The following is a 22,236-nucleotide window of genomic DNA, read 5'->3' as shown; positions in this document are numbered from 1 at the left end:
CCTATACATGCAGGCAAGTGAGTGTTTCCCCAACTCTGAGAATAATTACCACCAGTATATATGTATTGATATGATTTTAAATATAAAATTATTTCCTTGTATTCACCCTTTTCATATGTGGTCATGTCATTTCATCAGGGCTTAGAGTAACTTATGTAGGTCGGTTAAAAAGTGGCCACACCCTGTAGCCAGGCAGGACCTCCAGTGGAGTGATAAGGACATCAACTCACCCAAGAAACTTTTGACCAAACTGTGTCCTATCTACAAGAAATCCAATGGCAAAAATGGAGCAGAGATTGAGGGAATAGCCAACCAGTAACTTGCCCAACTTGAGACCTATCTCATGGGCAAGAACCAATCCCTGATACTATTAACGATGCTCCATAATGCTTGCATACAGGAGCACAGAATAACTGTCTTCTGAGAGGCTCCACTCAGCAGCTGACTAAAACAGATATAAAGGCAGAGAGCCAAACATTAGATGGAGCTAGGAAGTCTTAGGTAAGAGTTGGGGGAAGAATTGAGAGGCCCAAACAGGATAGGAACCCCATAGGAAGACCAACAGAGTCAACTAACCTGTACCCTTGGGGGCTCTGAGACTGAAGCACCAACCAAAGAGCATACACAGGCTGGATCTAGGTCCCCACATGTATGTGGCAGATGTGCAGCTTGGTCTTCATGCGGGTCCCGAACAACTGCAGCAGGAGCTGTCCCTAAAGCTGTTGCCTGTCTGTGGACCCTGTTCCCTTAACTAGGATACCTTGTCTGGCCTCAGTAAGAGAATGCACTTAGCCCTGCAAAGACTTGATGCAGCAGGGTAGGGGGATACCCTGGTTGGTCTCCATCCTCTGGGTGGAGAAGGGGAGGGGGAGTGGAGACAGGAACTGTGTGAGGGGGGTGAGTGGGAGGAAGTGAAGGTAGCCATAAGGATATAATGTGAATAAATTAATGGATAAAACATGAAAGAATTTCATTTCAAGATATAGTAAAGACCTTTTTACATTAAATCCTGATAGAGGAGGCTGGGAATTAAAAATCTGGATAAAAAGACCACATTATCTCTCAGGAAACCTTCATGTTTATATTTTTCTCCTCATAAACATTTCAAAAGAACTATACAGGCTAGATGGCACTCATCTTTTTTTTTTTTTTTTCTGAACAAAGAAAAGTTCAGGTACTTTAATAAGCTAACATCTCTTAATGAAAACAAAGGCACTGCCAAGACGAGCCATGAAATAAATGGCTAACTTGCTACTCAGGTAATTTCAGCAAAGATCCTAGATACAGTCATGACTCAGAAATTCCAATGACCAAGAAAGATCATTGTTTAGAAATACTTCAAACAGGGGTACTATCTACCTTCTGTGGTGTAGATGTGTACTTAAGGACACACAAGACAGTGGAATGTCCTGCTGAAACAGTCAAGGGGAATAAGTATCAAGAACAAACCCACCCCGAGTAAGCAGGCGTGTTTATCTACTTTTATGAGTTGCTGGATGCCAAAATATTTCTATGCATGATGGTGTCAGCAAGAAAAACAAAGGCTGTTTCCTGTCCTACTACTGACAATAAACCATCGAGAAGAGCAAGAGGAATACTTACATTCCAGTTCCCTGAGCTGGCAGCGGGGACAGGAGCCACAGAGAGCTCCAGACACAGTGAAGAGAAGAAAAGCAACAAACCCAGACCAGGTAATGAAGGTGGGTTAGAAACCCTGTGGGCCACACCCAGACTGGTCATGAAATATGGTCTCAGTTACTGGGAGCCTCTCACTTCCAGTAGTGGGTGTGTTCAGCATCAGGGCTCAAGCGCCTTAGCTTCCAATGGTTTCCTGAAGCAGAACTGAGGCTAAGAAGGAATACAGATAGATGCCTTGGATATATTCAGTCCCATTTTGTTTTCATGAAAAGATGTGAGTTTAACAATTTCTCAATATCTGTGCCTAAAACATGATTTTATTGCTCAAGGGATTTCTGATGTTTAACTGCTGGAAGATTTTGAGCCCTGCACACCCTTCTTCCTTGCATCCTCACAACCAGGCAAAAGTAAAAGAAAGCTTCGAAGTCATTCTAAACTGTACAAACCTTTGTCTACACAAAGAGCCCTCGGCTCAGTCTCTTCTTATCTCAAACAAAAGACAAGGCTCCTCCAAGTGACTTTTGTGCCTCCTTCAGTAAGTCCCATGAACTGTAAACTTTTCAACAACATGGCCTTCTCTGTGGTATTGTTATTACAAACATCTAAATCAAAATCAGGGGTGGAGAGAAACCCTGTTTTATTCGAATGGCTCTAAGATGGTGTTTAAATTTAAGTTATCCTATCCCCATGTCATTCCAATCTCCCATGCCCTCTGCTCCCTTACCCCATTTAATCCTCCTGTTCTAGTTTCCCTTCATCTCTTTATAACACTACATTCTGTTGTCCCTTCCTGGGAGATTCCCCTACTCCTCTTCTAGTCACTAACTAGCTACCTAACCTTGTGGATATTCTAAATGAAGCACACATGTATATAAAATATAAAAGCTAATATCCACATGTAAGAGAAAGCATGCAATTTGTCTTTGGGAGTCTGAGTTACCTCATTCAGGATAATTTTTTCTAACTTTGTCCATTTCCTGCAAATTTCATTTTTCCTTAACAGTGTAATAATAGTCCAACATGTGGATGTACCACAGTTTCATTATCTATTCGTCAGGTGATGGACATCTGGACTGTTTCCAACTTCTGGGTAGTATGACAGAACCGCTAAGACCATGCATGCACAAGTTTCTATCTCTGTAGTAAGATATAGAGTAACTTGTGTACGTGCCCAAGAGAGGGATAGCAGGGTATCATGGTAGATCTATTTTAAGTTTTTGGAGGCCCCTCTGCACTGATTTCAAAAGTAGCAATTTGTACCAACAACAATGAGTAAGTGTGTCCCATTCTCCTGTTTCACCAGCATCTGCTGCCATTTGATCTTGGTCATTCTGAGTGGAGTAAGATGAAGTCAAAAGTCGTTTTAACTTGCATCTTCCTAAAGGCTAAGGATAATGAACATTATAAGTGTGTCTCAGCCATCTTTTGAAAACTTTTTAGCTCCCTTGATTTTCAGGTGTTTAAAGGTCCTTATACATTAGGTACTAACCTTTATCTGATTAATAGTTGGTACAAAAGATATTTCCTATCCCGTAGGCTACCATTTTGCTTGAATGATGGTGTGTCTTTTGCTGTATAGAAGCATTTAGCTTCATAAGTCTGACTTATTTTTTTTACAGGTCTCAAGTTTTATTTCCTTTCATTCCCCTCTTCTTCTACTAAGTAATTCTAATCTTAGAATTGTAGAAGTCTATATCTCTATGTGGAGTATAGAAATCAACAGAATAAGAAGGGATAGTAAACAGAACTAGGCAGGGACCCTTCTAGTGAGGCTTGAGGGTCTGGGCATGATATAGGTGTACGTGGATCAGATATCTGGCTGGAACTGGTGAGATGTCTTTTGGGGTACCCGGCTCATTCACTGTAGCCAATTGTGACCAGCCTTCTTTCTGCACCACCTGCAAGCCTTTTAACTTAGCATACAGATTATTATTACAACAACATGTAGGTTTAAACACATCATTTAAGACAGCTATGGGCATGGGAGCCCCATAAAGGATCTTAAAAAGAGTAAGGCTGAATCAAAAGGGAGTATTTCTAGTTCTAAATAGGGCATGGGGAAGGAGCACCAAGTCTGCACCAGTCTCTTTTAGAGTTCTATTTATCTTTTCTACCTGTCCTGAGCTTTGGCGCCTGTATGCACAATGTAACTTCTAACCAATCTCTAATATTTTGGCCAGTCCCTGATTTACCTGGGCAAACAAAGGCAGGTCCATTATTGGACCTGATTACCTTGGGTATTCCAAACCTCGGGAAGATTTCTTCTAGGATCTTCTTGGCTATCACATTGGCCATCTCAGTCCTTCAACCGAGAGGCTACTGCCATCTGTGTACCAGCTCAAACTCTCAAAGCCTGACTTATTAATTAACTGTAAGTCTTACCACTTGAGCTATCAGGTTCCTGTTCAAAACTTCCTTTCCCATGCCAATGAATTCAATGATATTTTCTATTCTCTCCTTTACAAGATTAAGGTCATAAGGTCCTATGTTTAGTTTTCTGATTCATTTGAAGTTGAGTTTTATGCAGTGTGAAAAATACTAATGTATTTTCATTGTCAATATGCAGCTATCAAGTTTGAACAGAACCATTTGTTGAAGCTGCTGTCTTTTCTACAGTATGTGGTTTTTGCTTCTTTGTGAAAATAAAAATCACCTCATGAAACTACAAAGCTTCTGCAAGGCTAAAGACACCATCAATAAGACAAAAAAACCACCAACAGATTGGGAAAGGATCTTCACCTATCCTAAATCAGATAAGGGACTAATATCCAACATATATAATGAACTCAAGAAGGTGGACTCCAGAAAGTCAAATAACCCCATTAAAAAATGGGGCTCAGAACTGAACAAAGAATTCTCGCCTGAGGAATACCGAATGGCAGAGAAACACCTGAAAAAATGTTCAACATCCTTAATCATCAGGGAAATGCAAATCAAAACAACCCTAAGATTCCACCTCACACCAGTCAGAATGGCTAAGATCAAAAATTCAGGTGACAGCAGTTGCTGGCGAGGATGTGGAGAAAGAGGAACACTCCTCCATTGTTGGTGGGATTGCAAGCTTGTACAACCACTCTGGAAATCAGTCTGGCGGTTCCTCAGAAAATTGGACATAGTACTACCGGAGGATCCAGCAATACCTCTCCTGGGCATATATCCAGAAGATGTCCCAACCGGTAAAAAGGACACATGTTCCACTATGTTCATAGCAGCCCTATTTATAATAGCCAGAAGCTGGAAAGAACCCAGATGTCCCTCAACAGAGGAATGGATACAGAAATTATGGTACATTTACACAATGGAGTACTACTCAGCTATTAAAAAGAATGAATTTATGAAATTCCTAGCCAAATGGATGGACCTGGAGGGCATCATCTTGAGTGAAGTAACACAATCACAAAAGAACTCACACAATATGTATTCACTGATAAGTGGATATTAGCCCAAAACTTAGGATACCCAAGATTTAAGATACAATTTGCTAAACGCATGAAACTCAAGAAGAATGAAGACCAAAGTGTGGACACTGTGCACCTTCTCAGAATTGGGAACAAAACACCCAGGGAAGGAGTTACAGAGACAAAGTTCGTAGCGGTGATGAAAGGATGGACCATTTAGAGACTGCCGTATCCAGGGATCCATCCCACAATCAACTTCTAAACGCTGACACCATTGCATACACTAGCAAGATTTTGCTGAAAGGACCCAAATATAGCTGTCTCTTGTGAGACTATGCAGGGGCCTAGCAAACACAGGAGTGGATGCTCACAGTCAGCTATTGGATGGATCACAGGGCTCCCAATGGAGAAGCTAGAGAAAGTACCCAAGGAGCTAAAGGGATCTGCAACCATATAGTTGGAACAACATGATGTACTAACTAGAACCCCGGAGCTCTTGTCTCTAGCTGCATATGTATCGAAAGATGGCCTAGTCAGCCATCAATGGAAAGAGAGGCCCATTGGACTTGCAAACTTTATATGCCCCAATATAGGGGAATGCCAGGGCCAAAAGAATGGGAATGGGTGGATAGGGAAGTGGGGGGGCGCTATGGGGGACTTTTGGGATAGCATTGGAAACGTAATTGAGGAAAATATGTAATAAAAATATTAAAAAAAAAAAAAGAAAATAAAAATCTGGTGTTTGTAGATGTGTGGACTTGTGTCCAGGTCTTCAGTTCTATTCAATTAATTAACATGTGTGTTTTATGCATATGGAAACCTTCTACTATCTACCTACTACTACCAAACTTCCTAAAACACACATACAAACACACACACACACACACACACATGCATGTATGCATGCATTGAAGGGAGTTACCATATAATGTAGGAAGGTAATACGCAATTAAATATCAAATGTTATCAAACAAAATACCCAGTACTAGGAATGGCATATTTCTTTTTGAAAATTTGGCCAATGAAGTTCCACAGATTTTTCTAAACATTACTATTATCAATATAACTCTTAGTCCTCCAAAACTTAATGGTAACGCAATATTGCTGAATATATATTTATGTATATATATACATATACACACACACACACACACACACACACACACGAGCTCTGGGGGGGTACTGGTTAGTTCATATTGTTGTTCCACCTATAGGGTTGCAGGTCCCCCCAGCTCCTTGGGTACTTCCTCCAGCTCCTCAATTGGGGGCCTTGTGATCCATCCAATAGCTGACTGTGAGCATCCACTTCTGTGTTTGCTAGGCCCCAGCATAGACTCACAAGAGACAGCTATATCAGGGTCCTTTCAGCAAAATCTTGCTAGTGTATGCAATGGTCTCAGCATTTGGAGGCTGATTATTGGATGGATCCCTGGATATGGCAGCCTCTAGGTGGTCCATCCTTTATTCTCAGCTCCAAACTCTGTCTCTGTAGCTCCTTCCATGGGTGCCTTGCTCCTTTCGAATGTGGATTTCAGACTGCACCCTGCAGATCCTGAGACACAGCTGAAAAGACTTACAGGCCTTCCACCCTGCAGGCTTCTACAGGTGTTGTCAGAGGAATACAGGGTTTTGAAATTAAAATACTAAAACAACTATTAAATAATCTTAATGCTGATCCCAACAGGCACTCTTGGCAAATTTTCTTCTAGAATTGTTTTATGTGCTACAGGCAGGGCAGGCGCATAAGGAAATCTGATGGAGACTTTTTCCATACAAAGTGACACATTTACCCCTGAAGGAACCATCCAAGGGAAAGCAGTTCCAATTAAGATTGCTGTCACTTCGCTGCCTGGTTGGATGCTCAGGCCTCTAGAGAAAAGTATTCTGTTGTGGAGAATAAATATAGATTCAGTCAAAATAAAGTGCTACACATATGCACCTCCCAACACGCTTCCTGTTCAGTATGCCATCTATGGTAGTGTTTAGAAATGACTAGAGGGCAGGAACTGTCATCAATATCTTGAAAATATTTGAGTAAGGCCACACTCATACTCTCTCTCTCTCTCTCTCTCTCTCTCTCTCTCTCTCTCTCTCTCTCACACACACACACACACACACACACACACTCATGTGAACTAATAACATTCAGAAAAAAAATCCCTCAATATGTAAGAACATGAAAACCAAGGGAGAATTTCCTTTGATTTTTCAACTCTCACTTGTGTGGGTAGTTGTGTATGATTGCTGTTCTATAATACTATTCTTCATTTGTGAGAATATCACTTTTTTTTTTAATTTCTAAAAGGCTTACACATGGGAAGAGTTACAAAAATATTTCCTACTGCATATGACACTAAAGCAAGATCTTGGAATCAGAGCAAGGCAATTAGGATGTGTGTCGCTAAAGACACATTCTTTCCTGAACGCATGAATCCAGGGCCAGAGTTCATGGCCACTGAAGAGAGCAAGATGTTGCCAACACTTTTCTTCTTGAGTTGTATAATAACTGGCTCCTAGTGGACAAAGCTAGCAATATTTAGGAAACAGACTGGCTTAAAGAAGGCTACAGGTCTCATTGTTTGGTACATTGCTTCTCTTTCTACTTCTGGCTTTTAGAGCTTCTCTCTCAGGTTACAGGTGATGCAGCCGGAAACAGAGCTCTCTGGAAATGAAAATAGAAAATAGTCTGTCACCCTGCACACAGCATATCCATGACATTACTTGCCACACCCTGTTAGCCAGAACGCTCAATAGGAAACCTATGGCCCTGAATTCTACTTGCTTACCTGCTGGCACTAAGCTACTCAGTTCCTAGAGGTTATTCTAGAGACATTGGGTTAGCTGTCTTACTTCCCAGAATTCTTTCCTTCATAAACTAGCTTTGGTGTTACATGTTCTTCACTAGCTAGATGGATGATTTTGTCTGTTTATCTGAAAACAATATCTGCCTGTTTCTGTGAGTGAGCACTTTTCTATATGGGAAGGAGGTACCATATCCCCTGAGTCAGTCTTGTCTTTCTCATGTCTCTTCTATTCCAGACTGGTCTGCACTATGAGAAAGTAAGATGAAGGAGGCCAAAAAAACCAGGAACCATCTTCTTGCTCCCCAGGAGAAGTAAAAGCTACTGTTTTCTTAGGTTCATTCTTCCTCCTTCTAAGGCAGATCATTCCTGTGACCATTTTCAGAGCAGGGCCAGTTACTTCCACCCTGTGGCTCTTCTCTGCTGCACTCCCAGCAGCTGTTTGTGACTGTGCAAGGACACCAAAAGGACTGCAGTGCATCCTGAGCCTTGCTCAAGCAATCTGTGAGCAGTGTGTTGACAGAGGAAGAACACTTGCCAATGAGTGCCAAGACAAGTCTATGCATGTGAGCCATGTGTTTGTGAAGGCATAGGAAGAGTGCATACGTGTTCTGAAGAACTATTAGCATTGGGGGAAATTTTGACTTTTCAACACTTCCTGGATGAAATCTGTGGGATGATTCTGAGAAGGCAGTACTCAGAACGGTGTGTAGGAGGAACACACACACTGTTGCACTTAGCAGTATTCATTCATCACTCCCACACTGTACTCCAAGACAGCGGCAATTGTCAGACACTTAAAATACCTTCATTTTATACTATGCTTACTACAACCGGCTAAACTTATGATCAACTGTCAGCACGCAGTGTGTGTGTGTGTTCCTACACAGCTATGCATGCACTTTATGTATGATACACACTATATATATTTATATATGGTTAAAAACCATCACTTGAAAGTCCATGATGATCAGTCCCAATGAAGAAACTAAAAAGCCATGCTTTCATTGATACTACCACATGCCAGATTCTTCTATGCTCGACTCTAATTTCAACTCCATGGCATGGGAAGTCATCTTTGGACGTTTCTCAGATACACTATAACACATTGGTTTGCCATCATCTGTATCCCAGACTCAAGGCAAATTTATTACAAGGTCATTTTTTCTGACACAGAGTTTCACTATGTAACCTTGAGTGACCTGGAATTTGCAATGTAGAACAGGCTAACCTCGAATTCACAGATATCCACCTGCCTCTGCCTTTGGGGTACTAAGATTAAAGGTATGTGTCACCAAACCTGACTACATAGTCATTGTAAGGTTTAAGAAGTCAAAGTTCCTTGGATGCTATAAGAAATGCTGGCTCGTCGACCAGTTTGTAGCAGAGCAATGACACAGAGGGAACAAGAATAAAAACTTAAATGATACTGACATGAGAGGGACCCCCACCCCTTGTAACCCAAATGGAGTTGTTTTAAAGCCTCTCTAAGTACTTCTGTGCCTCCTTAGAGAAGATGTTAACAAACATGGTATATCTCTTTCTTGATGGCATTCAGAAAAGGAAAACAAACCTGGAATTAGGAAATATCAACAACTAGGTCAAAATACATAGGGGAATGATTTTAGTCAGTCCATTGAACCTCTTTGGTCTGGTTTGGTTTGGTTTTCTGAGACAGGCTCTCTCTAGTCCTGCTGTCCTGGAGTTTACTGTATAGACCAAGTTTTCTTAGAAATCCAGAGATTCTCCTGTCTCCACCTGACATCCAAGCTGTTGCCCAGCAGATCTTGCTGCTTTTCAAGAGAGGCCACCACATTCCTCAAGGCTGTTTTACAAATTAGGTCAAAGAGAACGCATAAAGTACCCAGCCAGCACTGTGCCCTTGCTCCTTCAGTGTTCTGAGAGACAGATGCTATCATGACACAGTCTGAACAGCCAAGTTGATGCTGTGTGCCCTAGCTGCAATATCTCACTGTGACTACTCTCCAGAGTTGGCCTCTGGTCTCCAAAAAGAATAAACACAAGACCATAATAGACTTGAGGCCTTGTGTTATTTTCCTTTTTTTTTTTTTTAAATGTCACTATATTTGCTACAAATATGCTTTCTATTACTGTGGCAAACACCATGACCAAAAGCAAGTTGCAGTGGAAAGGATTTATTTTATCTTAAAGTTTACAGTCCATCATTGAGGGAAGTCAAGGCAGGAACTCAAGGAAGGAAGCTGGAGGTAGGAACAGAAGCACAAACTATGAAGAAATGATGCTTACTGGTTTTCTTGCTCTCCATGGTTTGCTCAGCCTATGCTCTACACCACCCTGAACCACCTGCTCAGAGGGGGCACCACCCTAGTGCACTAAGCCTTCCCACACTAATCAAGAAAATGTCCCAAAAGAACAATTTGAAGGAGGTATTTGCCAATTAAGATTCTTTCTTCCCAAGTTGACAAAAATTAATCAGTACAATTGATCCCTTGCCCACTCAATACAAATGCTCATCACTGTTAATCCAAGACCTTTTTCTTTGTTTCTCCCTTTGATCTCATGTTAATATGACAATATAAAACAGAGTACAACTTTACCAATCCTACTTTAAAATTTCAGTCTCTCAAAATATCCATCTCTTTAAAACTCCACAGTGTCTTGGCTATGGGCTCCTATAAACTAAAAAAATTACTTACATACTTACTTCTAAATGAGAAAAAGCAGAGCACAGTAACAGTCAGAGGAAAGCAAAACCAAACAGCAGTAGTGTAGCTCAGTGTCCAAGAAAAGTCTTAAACACACCCTGACCATCCCTATCTTCTGAGCTCCAAGAAGCTTGAACAGCCACCCTACTCTGGCTCTGCATCCATAGCACACACAAAAGGCAGGCTCCACTATATTCACTATAACTGAGGTTGCACCCTGATCAATAGCCTTCTGGTCTCTCTTCAGGGACTGTGACCCTGCCACATGACCCTAAGCTTCAATTTCCTTCCATGAAGAGAGACAATGTAGATATAACAACAATTTAGATATCAAGAGAGAACTATACACATGAAATAATTTAGAATTAATGTATTAATTTATGAATGTGAACCAAAAAGCATAAAATATATTATTTACAAACTGTACTACAAAAATGTGTGATAGCTTTGTATAATAGCTGCCTATCTTAGTTACCTATGGCATAAAATTTGACTAGGCTAATCTTGAATCTGCATCCACCATCCTTGTTTGCCTTTGTTTGTTTTACTTTATATATGGTGTTTTTGCTTCTTCTATTTTAGATCTAAATGCCATATTTTTCCTAATTATTCTAAGGCATACATCTCAAACTGTACTGGATCAAGAAAAAGACTAAACAATAGTAAAATTTAAAAACTGTTTCATGTGTATAAGCGTTTTGCCTGCATGCCTGTCTGTGCACCTCTTGTATGCCTGATGCCCACAGAGGTCAGAAGAAGGTATTGTATCCCCTAGGACTAGAATTACAGATGCTTGTGAGGTGCCATGTGGGTAGTGGGAATTAAACCTGGGTTCTCTAGATGATCACCCAGAGCTCTGAACCATTGAACCATCTCTCTAGTCCTGAATATCATACCTTCCAATAATCATCTAAAGAAAATTCAGAGGAAAGGTAAACCTCAGATTCTTCAATATCTCAATAGCATCTTCTCTGTGAAATGCTGTGCTGGTGGTCCCTGGTGACCATGCCCATTCTTCTGTGTGAGTTTTCTGCTTCTACCATAACCCTCAAATCTTAAGACTTTAATACTGTTGTGCTGCCTAGTTTTAGAGGTCAACCTGACACAAGCTATAGTCATCTGAGAGGAGGAACCTCAACCGAGAAAATGTCCATATAAGATCAGGCTGTGGGCAAGCCTGTAGGGAATTTTATTACTTAGTGTTTGATGTAAGTGGGCCTAGCCTATTGTAAGTGGTTCCAACCCATGGGTTGTGGTCCTGAGTTTTATAAGAAAGTAGGATGAGAAATGTGTGGAGAGAAATCCAGTAAGCAGCAGTCCTCCACATTAGCTCCTGCCTCCAAGTTACTGCCCCATTTTAATTCCTGGCCTGACTGCTTTCTATGATGAACAGTTATATGGAAGAGTGAGAAAAATAAACCATTTCCTCCACAATTTACTTTGGGTCATGGTGTTTCATCATAGCAATCTAACTAATACAGAAATTGGTACCAGGAGTGGGATACTGCTGTGACAGACCTGAACATGTGACTTTTAGGTGGTCTGTAGAGGGACTTTGGAACTTTGGGCTGAAAAAAGCCATTGAGTATTGAGAGCTTGGTAAGCTACACTGTGGGAGATTGGAAGATAAGAGTACTGAGAGAAATGCAGACATTGGAAGCCTGACTTGTGAAGTTTCAGAGGAAAACAAACATTGTACTGGGCCATCTGTGTTAAGAGTCTGTAGTATCTAGTCAGCTGCAGCTGAAGAATCAGTTGTAACTGACAAAATACCACAACCAGTAAAGTAAAACCTTTGCTTTGTAAGGATAATGGATGCTGGTCTGCTGGGGCTGAAGAGTCCACTGTGATTAAGAAGAGACCAGCATCTTTGATGTGTAGTCTTTTGGGAAATATTTCCTCATAGTCAGCACATGGAAGCTGAATTCTGGAGGCAGCGAAGGCTGTATGTTGAATAACTTGCTATTCTAAGAGTCACTCAGGTGTACTGGTTTTTAAGCCATGGAGCAATCATGGAGAGCAGTTGAGACATGTCACTATGTGTCAGGGCTGGAGTTTCAAAAAAAGAGTCCAGGAGAGGCTACTGGTCAAAAGTACAGCCCAGTTGCAGCAGAAGATCCCAGAATACTTGAGACACCAGTACCATGAAGGAGCATCCAAGGACAACAGCCACCATGGAACCAAGCTGGCCTAAGCTGACTAGACAAGTTGTACACACTGTAGCAATCCCTTTGGAGGAACCCAAAAATTTGACACTGAGATTTCTACTGTTGGACTTATGTTGTGCTTTGTTTAGACTGCGACTGTACCCTGGTCCTTCCCTCTTGAAGTAAGAAAGTATTTATTATTGCTTTTACAAAATGAAACTTGGAAGTATTAAAATACATTTTGGAGATTTAGAAACTGGATTTTTGAGAGACTTTGCCCTTTAAAAGAGACTGGATATTTTAAAGATAGTGAATTTTTAAAATGTTTGAATTTGTAAATACTGTAGGAGCTTTAAGTTTGTAATGTTTTGTATTGTGATATTTATCAATATGGGATCTTGGGGATAAACTAAAAGTGAAAGGACTCTTCAGCCCCAGCAGACCAGCTAAATAGTGTGTGTCACGTGGATAAGAGACCAATTCTGCTCACTAATTTAATGTTGGCTTAACGCAAGTACCATCATCTAAGAGGAGAGAACTATAATTTTAAAAATGGGTTTATAAGATCAGACTGTAGACAAGTGAGCATATAGGACATTTTCTTAATTAGTGATTGATGGAGGAGGGCCTCAGCCTATTGTGAGTGGGGCCACTACTGAGCTAGCTCTGAGTCCTATAAGAAAGTTGGCTGAGTAAGTCATGGACAATAATCCAGTAAGCAGCATTCGTCCATGGCCTTTGCATCAGCTCCTGCCTTTGGATTCCTGCCCTATTTGAGTTCCTGGACTGATTGCCTCCTATGAAGAACTATGGTGTAAACATTTTCCTCTCTAACCTGCTTTTAGTCACAGTGTTTCATCACACCAATAATAACCCTAACTAAGAATTTTGATTTTGTTATTTGTGGCTGTGAGTCTTGTTCACTCTACCACTGGGCTATAGCTCTTGCCCTGTTTTACTCTTGATTTTTAGGCAATAAAGCCATAACTGGGTCACTGAGCTTAAGTGATAACTAGAATTCAACTAACTGCACCTCTTTTCCTTATGACAGTACTTTGAATCATGAAAAAACAATCTTCACAACCACAGAGTTTGGATTAAAATGCTATGTTTCTAGATAACACTAGAAATCAAATGACTTTACTCACCTGTCCATTATGTCAGTTATAAAACCAGGCAGATGTGAATTTTTTAAATATTAAAATGAGCATAGGGTATAGAAACTAAATCATATCCACTGAAGACAAGTACCATTGACTGAGCGCAGTTAACAAGCAAAGCTGTTTGTATCTCCTTTGGCACCGTACCTGTCCTGTATATGCGAACTCCAGAGCCTGCTTTAAGCCCAGGCTGGTCACACCACGTAAATTTACTTCATCGGCTCCACTTTCCACCATACAAAGACTGAACATTGCCTGAAATGAGGAAAGTAAAAAGGGAAAGATTGAATTATGGGATCTAAAAAGCAAGAGAGAAAGACAATGTCCTAGAGGAACCAGGAAAAAAAAGAGAGCTTTTCAGTAGAAATGTAATTTTGGTTTCTGAAACACTTCTAAAAACCTTCATTTGCATAAGTCTCTGCACCCATCTGATAGCTAGACAGTTATAGTAAACACACACACACTCTCTCAGCACACTCATCAGCCAATAATGTTCAGGCTCACTGAACTCATTTCTTTATCTGGAATGAAAACATCACATGAGGTGCAGCCATACTGAACATTCTGCCCAATGGATGTGGAGAGTCAAGTCTCTTCTGACATCTTTGTCTTTATAATCTTGTGTCTCTTTTCACAGCGAATAATCCTTGCTTTGTACTGGTTTAGTTACCGACAGTCAAACACAGTTTGACAACTTAAATGTAAAATACCAAAAATGAACCACACCCCATGCACGATAGCATGATGACATCTCCAGTGTGCATCCCTTCTCCACTGTATCCATGTAATGCTTACTAAAGGGTAAAGATACCCTTTAGTGACTGAGGAGCCATTTAGTTAGTACATCAATTGGCATGGAATCACAGACCAGCCTAATGCAGGTTGTAACCTCTCTATCAATAGCTTCACTCTATCACATTATTCAAGGAGCTATAGCATCTCATACATGATGAGAAAGATGACTTCTATACAATAAAATACATTGAGAGGGGCCAAGGCACATTATTTTTATTATATTGTTGTACTTTTAGCATGAGGTACTGTTGTTTAGCTCTTACTATACCTAACTTATAGATCAAACTTTTCATAGCTTGCTTATATAAGAGAAATAAAAGAATATGTAGGATTTAGCATTATATACAATTTCAGGCATCTGACTCCAGTTCTTTGAATATGGTCCTTTTAGATAATGGAGGAGGACTAATTTACATATAAATAAAATAAGATCTATACCCCAAAGGGAAATCAGCATACCACGCCCACCACAAGATTATTCATAAAAGCCAAGGTATAGAAATAACCTAAAAAATGGATAAAGAGGGCTGGAGAGATGGCTCAGCCATTAAAAAGGCTAGGCTCACAACCAAAAATGAGAATAGATATGTACCTGCATCCATGCTAAGGGAAAATACTCAGCCATTAAATAGGAGGAAATCTCAAATAAACCAAAGACAGACAACAAAAAGGAAAGGTGTTGGCCGGGCGTTGGTGGGACACGCCTTTAATCCCAGCACTCAGGAGGCAGAGGCAGGCGGATTTCTGAGTTCAAGGCCAGCCTGGTCTACAGATTGAGTTCCAGGACAGCCAGGGCTACACAGAGAAACCCTGTCTCGAAAAACAAAACAAAGCAAAGCAAAACAAAACAAAACAAAACAACAAAAGGAAAGGTGTTGCCAAGGGCTCAGATAAGGAGAAAATAGGCCTCAAAGAATAAAAAGTTTCACTTACCCAAGAAAACAACATTCTAGAGATATCTGATATACAGCAATGTTTCTACCGCTAACAATGATCTATCACTAAGATTTACCAGAATTTTAAATGGAGTCACTCAAAGGGGAGAGAGAAGGGGGAAGTGAGGGAGAGAGAAGAAAAGACTGGGATAGAGAGAGAATGGTAAGAAGAGAGATGGAAAGAGAATAGCAATAACTATAGGAAACGATAAACAGCCAATTGGCTTGATTATGACTACTCCAAAATATGGAAGTATATGAATACTTCATCTTGTTCCCTTGAAATATATGTGTATGTCCATACCATTTCAATAAAGTTGAAATGGGACCTAATTATGTGACATCACATCTCTCTCAAGGTGGAAGAGCAAGGGCAGATGCACAACCTGAGTATGGACACGTCAGCATGAGTGGGCAAACACTTAGCATCTCAGCCAGCTTTCTCCATTGAAGAATGGGACTAAAATAGAATCTGTCTTGTGGGGTGGTGGTGGAAGGATAGCTTATGGTTAAGAGAACATACTGCCTCTGATCTTCACCCCCTCCCTTAGCTCCTCCAAATACAACACTCCAGTCTCATCCCTACCCCTACAGCAGACAACCTGCTGAGGCCTCCCCTACTTCTCTCCCCCATCTCTAAGTGGACCACACAGATCCTCTGTCCTAACTTCCCTCACTGAACTTATTGCATTATCCCAGCTTCCAACTCTAGGAAGCCTCAGGCTGCTCTGTCCAGGGAAACAGGAGGCTAGATGTAGATGTAGAGGTAGGTCTCTACCTCTCTGTTTCCAAAACCAATCCTACAGTCTTATCCCCAGCTCAGTTTCAGACCAGCAGTGGCAGCCTTCCTTCTCACCCCCACTTCTGAGTGGCTCACATAGATCATCCCCTGCAAACTTCCTTCCCTTGAGTCATTGCTTTATCTCAGCCTCCCAACTCCAACAGGCTTCCTCTGGGAACACATGGGCCATTTTAGCCACAAAAGGAGGTGAGCTGACTGCAGAACTTCACATCATCTTTCATTCCTTCAAGTCAAATCCATGAGTCTCATTTCAAGCCCTATAGCAGGCAACCTGCTGTGCCTCTGCTCACTCTCTATCTCCATTCCCAGGGGACTAAGCAGTTCCTGGTGGAACACTACCCTGAGCATACTCATCCCCCTGCAACCTAGCAAATTCCCATTTCTAATGTCAGCTTCTAACACCTAGAAACACATTTCACCCAGAACCCCTGGTAGACATACCTATCAGGACTCCAGAATAATTTTCCTACCCTACAACACATAGCCACCACCCTTTTTCTAAGAACCAGAGAGAAAACAGAAACGAAAGAATGAAACATCCAACAAAACACGAGGCCATAGATCAGCACCTAGAATTACAGTTTTTCCACACCCAGATGCCTAGAGTTAAGCTTAAAAGCATGATCCACGACAGTCAGGATAAAATGTTTCTGCTAGAGCCTAGAAACATACACCACAGCAGGCCTTGAGTACTGCAACATAGCTGAAGCACAAGACAAAGACCAGGAAGCAGCCTTTATGAAAATAACAGAGCTCATTAAAGAGAACATTAATAAATGTCTTACAAAAATCTATAAAACTATAAACTGTGGAAGAAACCAATAAAATCATGCAAGACAGTAGAAATAAATCAATGAAAGTAGAAATAAAATCAAAGAAAATCCAAACTGATAGAAATCTAGAAGTGAAAAATTTAGCAACTTAAACAAGAACCTCAGAGGCAAGCTTCATCAGCAGATCACAGAAGCTGGAACAGAGAATATCAGGGAATTGAAGACATGATATAAGACATGGACATCTCGATCAAGGAAAATGTTAAATCCTAACTCAAATATTAAAAGAAAATGTTAAATTCCTAGCTCAAAATCAAGGTTCAAGAGGCACACAAAACACCAAATAGACTGTACCAGAAAAAAAGTCCCCTTGGAATATAATAAATAAAACACTAAATGTACAAAACAATGAAATGGTATTAAAATCTACAAGGGAAAAAGACCAAGTAATGTATAGAAGCAGATTGACTAGAGTAAAACCTGGCTTCTCAATTGAGAAGATAAAAGCCAGAATGGCATAGACAAGTGTGCTGCCATCTCTAAAGAGCACAAATACTCATACAGAGTGCTACACCTACCAAAACATTCAGTCACCATGGATCAAAAAATAAGACATTCCATGATAAAACTAAATTTAAGCAAACATACCTATAAACCCAGTCCTACAGAAGGTACTAGAAGGAAAACTCCAACATAAAGAGTTTTACTACACCCAAGAAAGGAAAAGGGAAAGAACTCTCTCTCTCTCTCTCTCTCTCTCTCTCTCTCTCTCTCTCTCTCTCTCTCACACACACACACACACACACACACACACACACGCACACACACACCAATACTTAGCAATGACAAAACAGGAATCAACAACGAACACTGCTCATTGATAACTTTCACCATCAGCGACCTCAAGTTCCCAAGAAAAAGACATAAACAAAATGGATGTGAAAACAGGATCCATCTTTCATCTGCATCCAGGAAGCACTCCTAAACTTCAAAAACAGATATCACCTCAGGGTAAAAGAATGGAAAAATATTACAAGCTAATAGATTTAAGAAGCAAGTTGGTGTATTCATATTAATATCAGACAAAATAGACTTCAAGCTAAAACTAAGGAGAAAAGACAAGAAAGGAACTACATACTCATCAATCAAAAAAATCCACCAAGAAGACATTTCAATTCTTAATATCTATATTCCAAGCACAAGCATACCCAATTTTGTAAAAGACACAGCTTAAATCACATATTGACCCTCATTCTGGGATTCTGGGAGTCTTCAATAACCCACTCTTTTTTTTTAATTAAGTATTTATTTCATTTACATTTCCAATGCTATCCCAAAATTCCCCCACACTCCCCCCACCCACTCCCACTTCTTGGCCCTGGTGTTACCCTGTACTGAGGCATATAAAGTTTGCATAACCAAGGGGCCTCTCTTTCCACTGATGGCCGACTAGGCCATCTTCTGACACATATGCAGCTAGAGACACGAGCTCTGAGGGGTACTGGTTAGTTCATATTGTTGTTCCACCTATAGGGTTGCAGATCCCTTTAGCTCCTTGGGTACTTTCTCTAGCTCCTCCACTGGGGGCCCTGTGATACATCCAGTAGCTGACTGTGAGCATCCATTTCTATGTTTGCTAGGCCCTGGCATAGTCTCACAAGAGACAGCTATATCTGAGTCTTTTCAGCAAAACCTTGCTAGTGTATGCAATGGTGTCAGCGTCTGGAGGCTGATTATGGGATGGATCCCTGGATATGGCAGTCTCTAGATGGTCCATCCTTTCGTCTCAGCTCCAAGCTTTGTCTCTGTAACTCCTTCCATGGGTGTTTTGTTCCCAATTCTAAGAAGGGGCAAAGTGTCCACACTTTCGTCTTAGTTCTTCTTGAGTTTCCTGTGTTTTGCAAATTGTATCTTATATCTTGGGTATCCTAAGTTTCTGGGCTAATATCCACTTATCAGTGAGTACATATTGTGTGAGTTCTTTTGTGATTGGGTTACCTCACTCAGGATGATGCCCTCCAGGTCCATCCATTTGCCTACAAAATTCATAAATTCATTCTTTGTAATAGCTGAGTAGTACTCCATTGTGTAAATGCACCACATTTTCTGTATCCATTCCTCTGTTGAGGGGCATCTGGGTTCTTTCCAGCTTCTGGCTATTATAAATAAGGCTGCTATGAACTTAGTGGAGCATGTGTCCTTCTTACCAGTTGGAACATCTGGCTATATGCCCAGGAGAGGTATTGCGGGATCCTCTGGTAGTACTATGTCCAATTTTCTGAAGAACCGCCAGACTGATTTCCAGAGTGGTTGTACAAGCTTGCAATCCTACCAACAATGGAGGAGTGTTCCTCTTTCTCCACATCCTCGCTAGCATCTGCTGTCACCTGAATTTTTGACCTTCTCCATTCTGACTAGTGTGAGGTGGAATCTCAGGGTTGTTTTGATTTGCATTTCCCTGATGATTAAATAACCCACTCTTAGCAATAGAGAGTCATCAGACAAAAACTGAACAGAGAAATGCTCAAGTAGCTGGTGTTACAGGCCAAATGAACCTAACAGATATTTCTAGAACATTTCATTCAAACACAAGAGAATATATCTTCTCCTCAGAACTTCATGGAACTGTCTTCAAAACTGACCACACATTGGGACACAAATAAGTCTCTACAGATACAAGAAAATTGAAATAACACCATGCATTCTTTCTGACCACCATGGGCTAAAGCTGATATCAACAATAACAGAATCAACAGAAAGTTTACAAATTCATGGAAACTGAACAACACAAATAGGTCAAGAAAGAAATTAAAGGCTTTCTAGACTTGAAAAAAAAATGAATACACAATGTACCAATAGTTACAAGAAGGTGATTCTAAAAGGAGGGTTAATATTACTAAGTGCCTATATTAAAAAAGAAGAAGAAAGAAGGAGGAGGAGGAAGAAGAGGAGGAGACATTTTATACTAACAATAGCATGCCTGAAAGCTCTAGAACAAAAAGAAGAAATTACACCCAAAAGGAGTAGATGGCAAGAAGCAAACAAACTCAGGGCTAAATTCATGAAATTGAGACAAACAAAACAAAACAAAACAATTAACAAAACAAACAATTGGTTCTTTGTGAAAAACAGAAAGATTAACAAGCCATTATCACAATTAACTAAAAGGCAACCTTGAGTAGTAAAAAACCTGTGGGAGGTATGATGATCTCTATTTTCAAGAGGTACTACCAAAGTAAAAAAATAAAAAGAGCATGATATTGGCTCCAAACCAGACACGTTGATCATGGGATTCAATTTGAAGATCCAGACATAAATCCACACACGTAGGGATACCGGAGTTTCAACAAATGGTGCTAAATAAAATGGATGGCTGCATGTAGAAGAATTTCAAATACATCCATAATTATCACCCTGCATAAAACTCAACTCCACAAGGATCAATGACCTTAACATAAAATAAGACACACTGAACCTGATAGAAGAGAAAGTTGGGAATAGCCTTCAAATCATCTGTAAGATATAAGACTTTATGAATAGAATACTGGTAGTACAGGCACTAATATTGACAATTAATAGCTGGGACCTCATGAAACCAAAAAACTCTGTATGGGAAAGGACACCATAATTCAAACGAAGTGGCAGCGTACAGAATGGGAAAGGAGTTTTACCAACACCACAGCTTGTAGAGGACTAATATTAAAAACATAAATAAACTGAAGAAGTTAGACATCATGAAACACTTCAATTTAAAAATGGGGCACAGATCTGGAGAACTCTCAACAGAGGAACCTCAAATGACTGAGAAACAAATGTTCAACACTCTTAGCCATCAAGAAAATGATAATAAAAGCTACTGTGAGATGTCATCTTATGTCTGTCATAATGGCTAAGATCAACAAAACAAGTGACAGCTCATGGTGGTGAGGATGCAAAGGGAAGCACTATTTATTGGTGGTGGGAGTGTAAACTTTCTCACCATGATGTAAATCGGTATTGCAATTACTTGGGAAGAGAGTACTCAGTACACCCCAAGATCCAGCTATACCACTCGGGTATATATCCAAGACACTTTATCCTGCTACAAAGACATTTGCTCAGCCATCTTCATTGCTGCTCCATTCATAACAGCCCAAATTAGAAACAACCTAGATGTCCCTCAACAGAATAATAGATAAAGAAAATATGGCACATTTACACAGTGGAGTATTAAAGACGGCTCTACGAAATTTGCAGGTAAATGGGTGGAACTAGAAAAAGCTATTCTAAGTAAAATATCAAGGACCTGCAAGACAAATATGGTACATATTCACTTATATGCAGCTATTAACTATTAAGTCAAGGATGACCAAGCTACAGTTAATATAACCACATAGATGGGTATAGAGGAAAGGAATAGGGGGATACAATATCGTGTCAGGAAAAGGAAATAGAATATACAGTTATTTACTGGGGGGAAATTTTTCAGGGAAAATCACATGGGGAGTGAAGGATGAAGGAACAACAAGGAAATACAGGGAGAGTCAACTAAAATCAAGTGCCATTTAAGGTATAGAGAATACAGTAGGAGCTTCCTAAAATACGTACATATATAAAGGTGATATAAAAGAAATCACCAAATGATGGGAAGAGAGAGCCCCAAGTGCACTTCTATTGTCACCAAATGAAGCTTCTGGGAATGGGTTACATATAATTGAGTTGTTGGTCAAAGGGGTCATATGGGAACCCCAAAACAACCCAGGCTGTTGCCAATACTACAGGTTGGTCTCCACAAAATGACAGCGAGGCCTGATTGCTGAAGACAATACCTACACAGCTCATAGAACACAAAGAAGTTGACTTGGTGCCTACATCGTACCTTTACCCCTATGTTCTAGTGTCTTTAGCATAGGAAAGTATTCTTCATGCTGCCAATGGAATGGTAAACATCAACCCAGATGCAAAGTCTTTGACTCACTGTCATGTCCTGCCAGCAAGATATGCTAGAGCGACAGGAGCACAGTTTATGAAAGAAATCAACCAGTCTCTGCTCCGATGTATAGCTCATTCCACGAGATAGAACCATACCAGATACTGCTTGGGTCACCAAGAACCTGAGAC

General features: G+C 40.4%; 1 protein-coding gene across 5 annotated transcripts in view; it reads right to left on the bottom strand.

Annotated features, from left to right (window-relative positions):
- The window catches only part of Klhl32 (kelch like family member 32), a 235,073-nt gene that overhangs the window by 109,754 nt on the left and 103,083 nt on the right, over positions 1–22,236 (bottom strand). For all 5 annotated transcript variants that reach the window (XM_085839454.1, XM_085839453.1, XM_021160284.3 and 2 more), the window contains exon 4: positions 13,979–14,086. In XM_085839454.1, coding sequence (XP_085695580.1) covers positions 13,979–14,086 — 108 coding nt within the window. The remainder of the gene's footprint in view (positions 1–13,978; positions 14,087–22,236) is intronic.

Source organism: Mus caroli, unplaced genomic scaffold (assembly GCF_978045245.1).
Source record: "Mus caroli unplaced genomic scaffold, Mus_caroli_1 scaffold_6, whole genome shotgun sequence".
In the NCBI taxonomy this organism is placed as follows: domain Eukaryota; kingdom Metazoa; phylum Chordata; class Mammalia; order Rodentia; family Muridae; genus Mus; species Mus caroli.
Note: the sequence above shows the minus strand (reverse complement) of the source record. Positions and strands in the feature narration are given on the sequence as shown.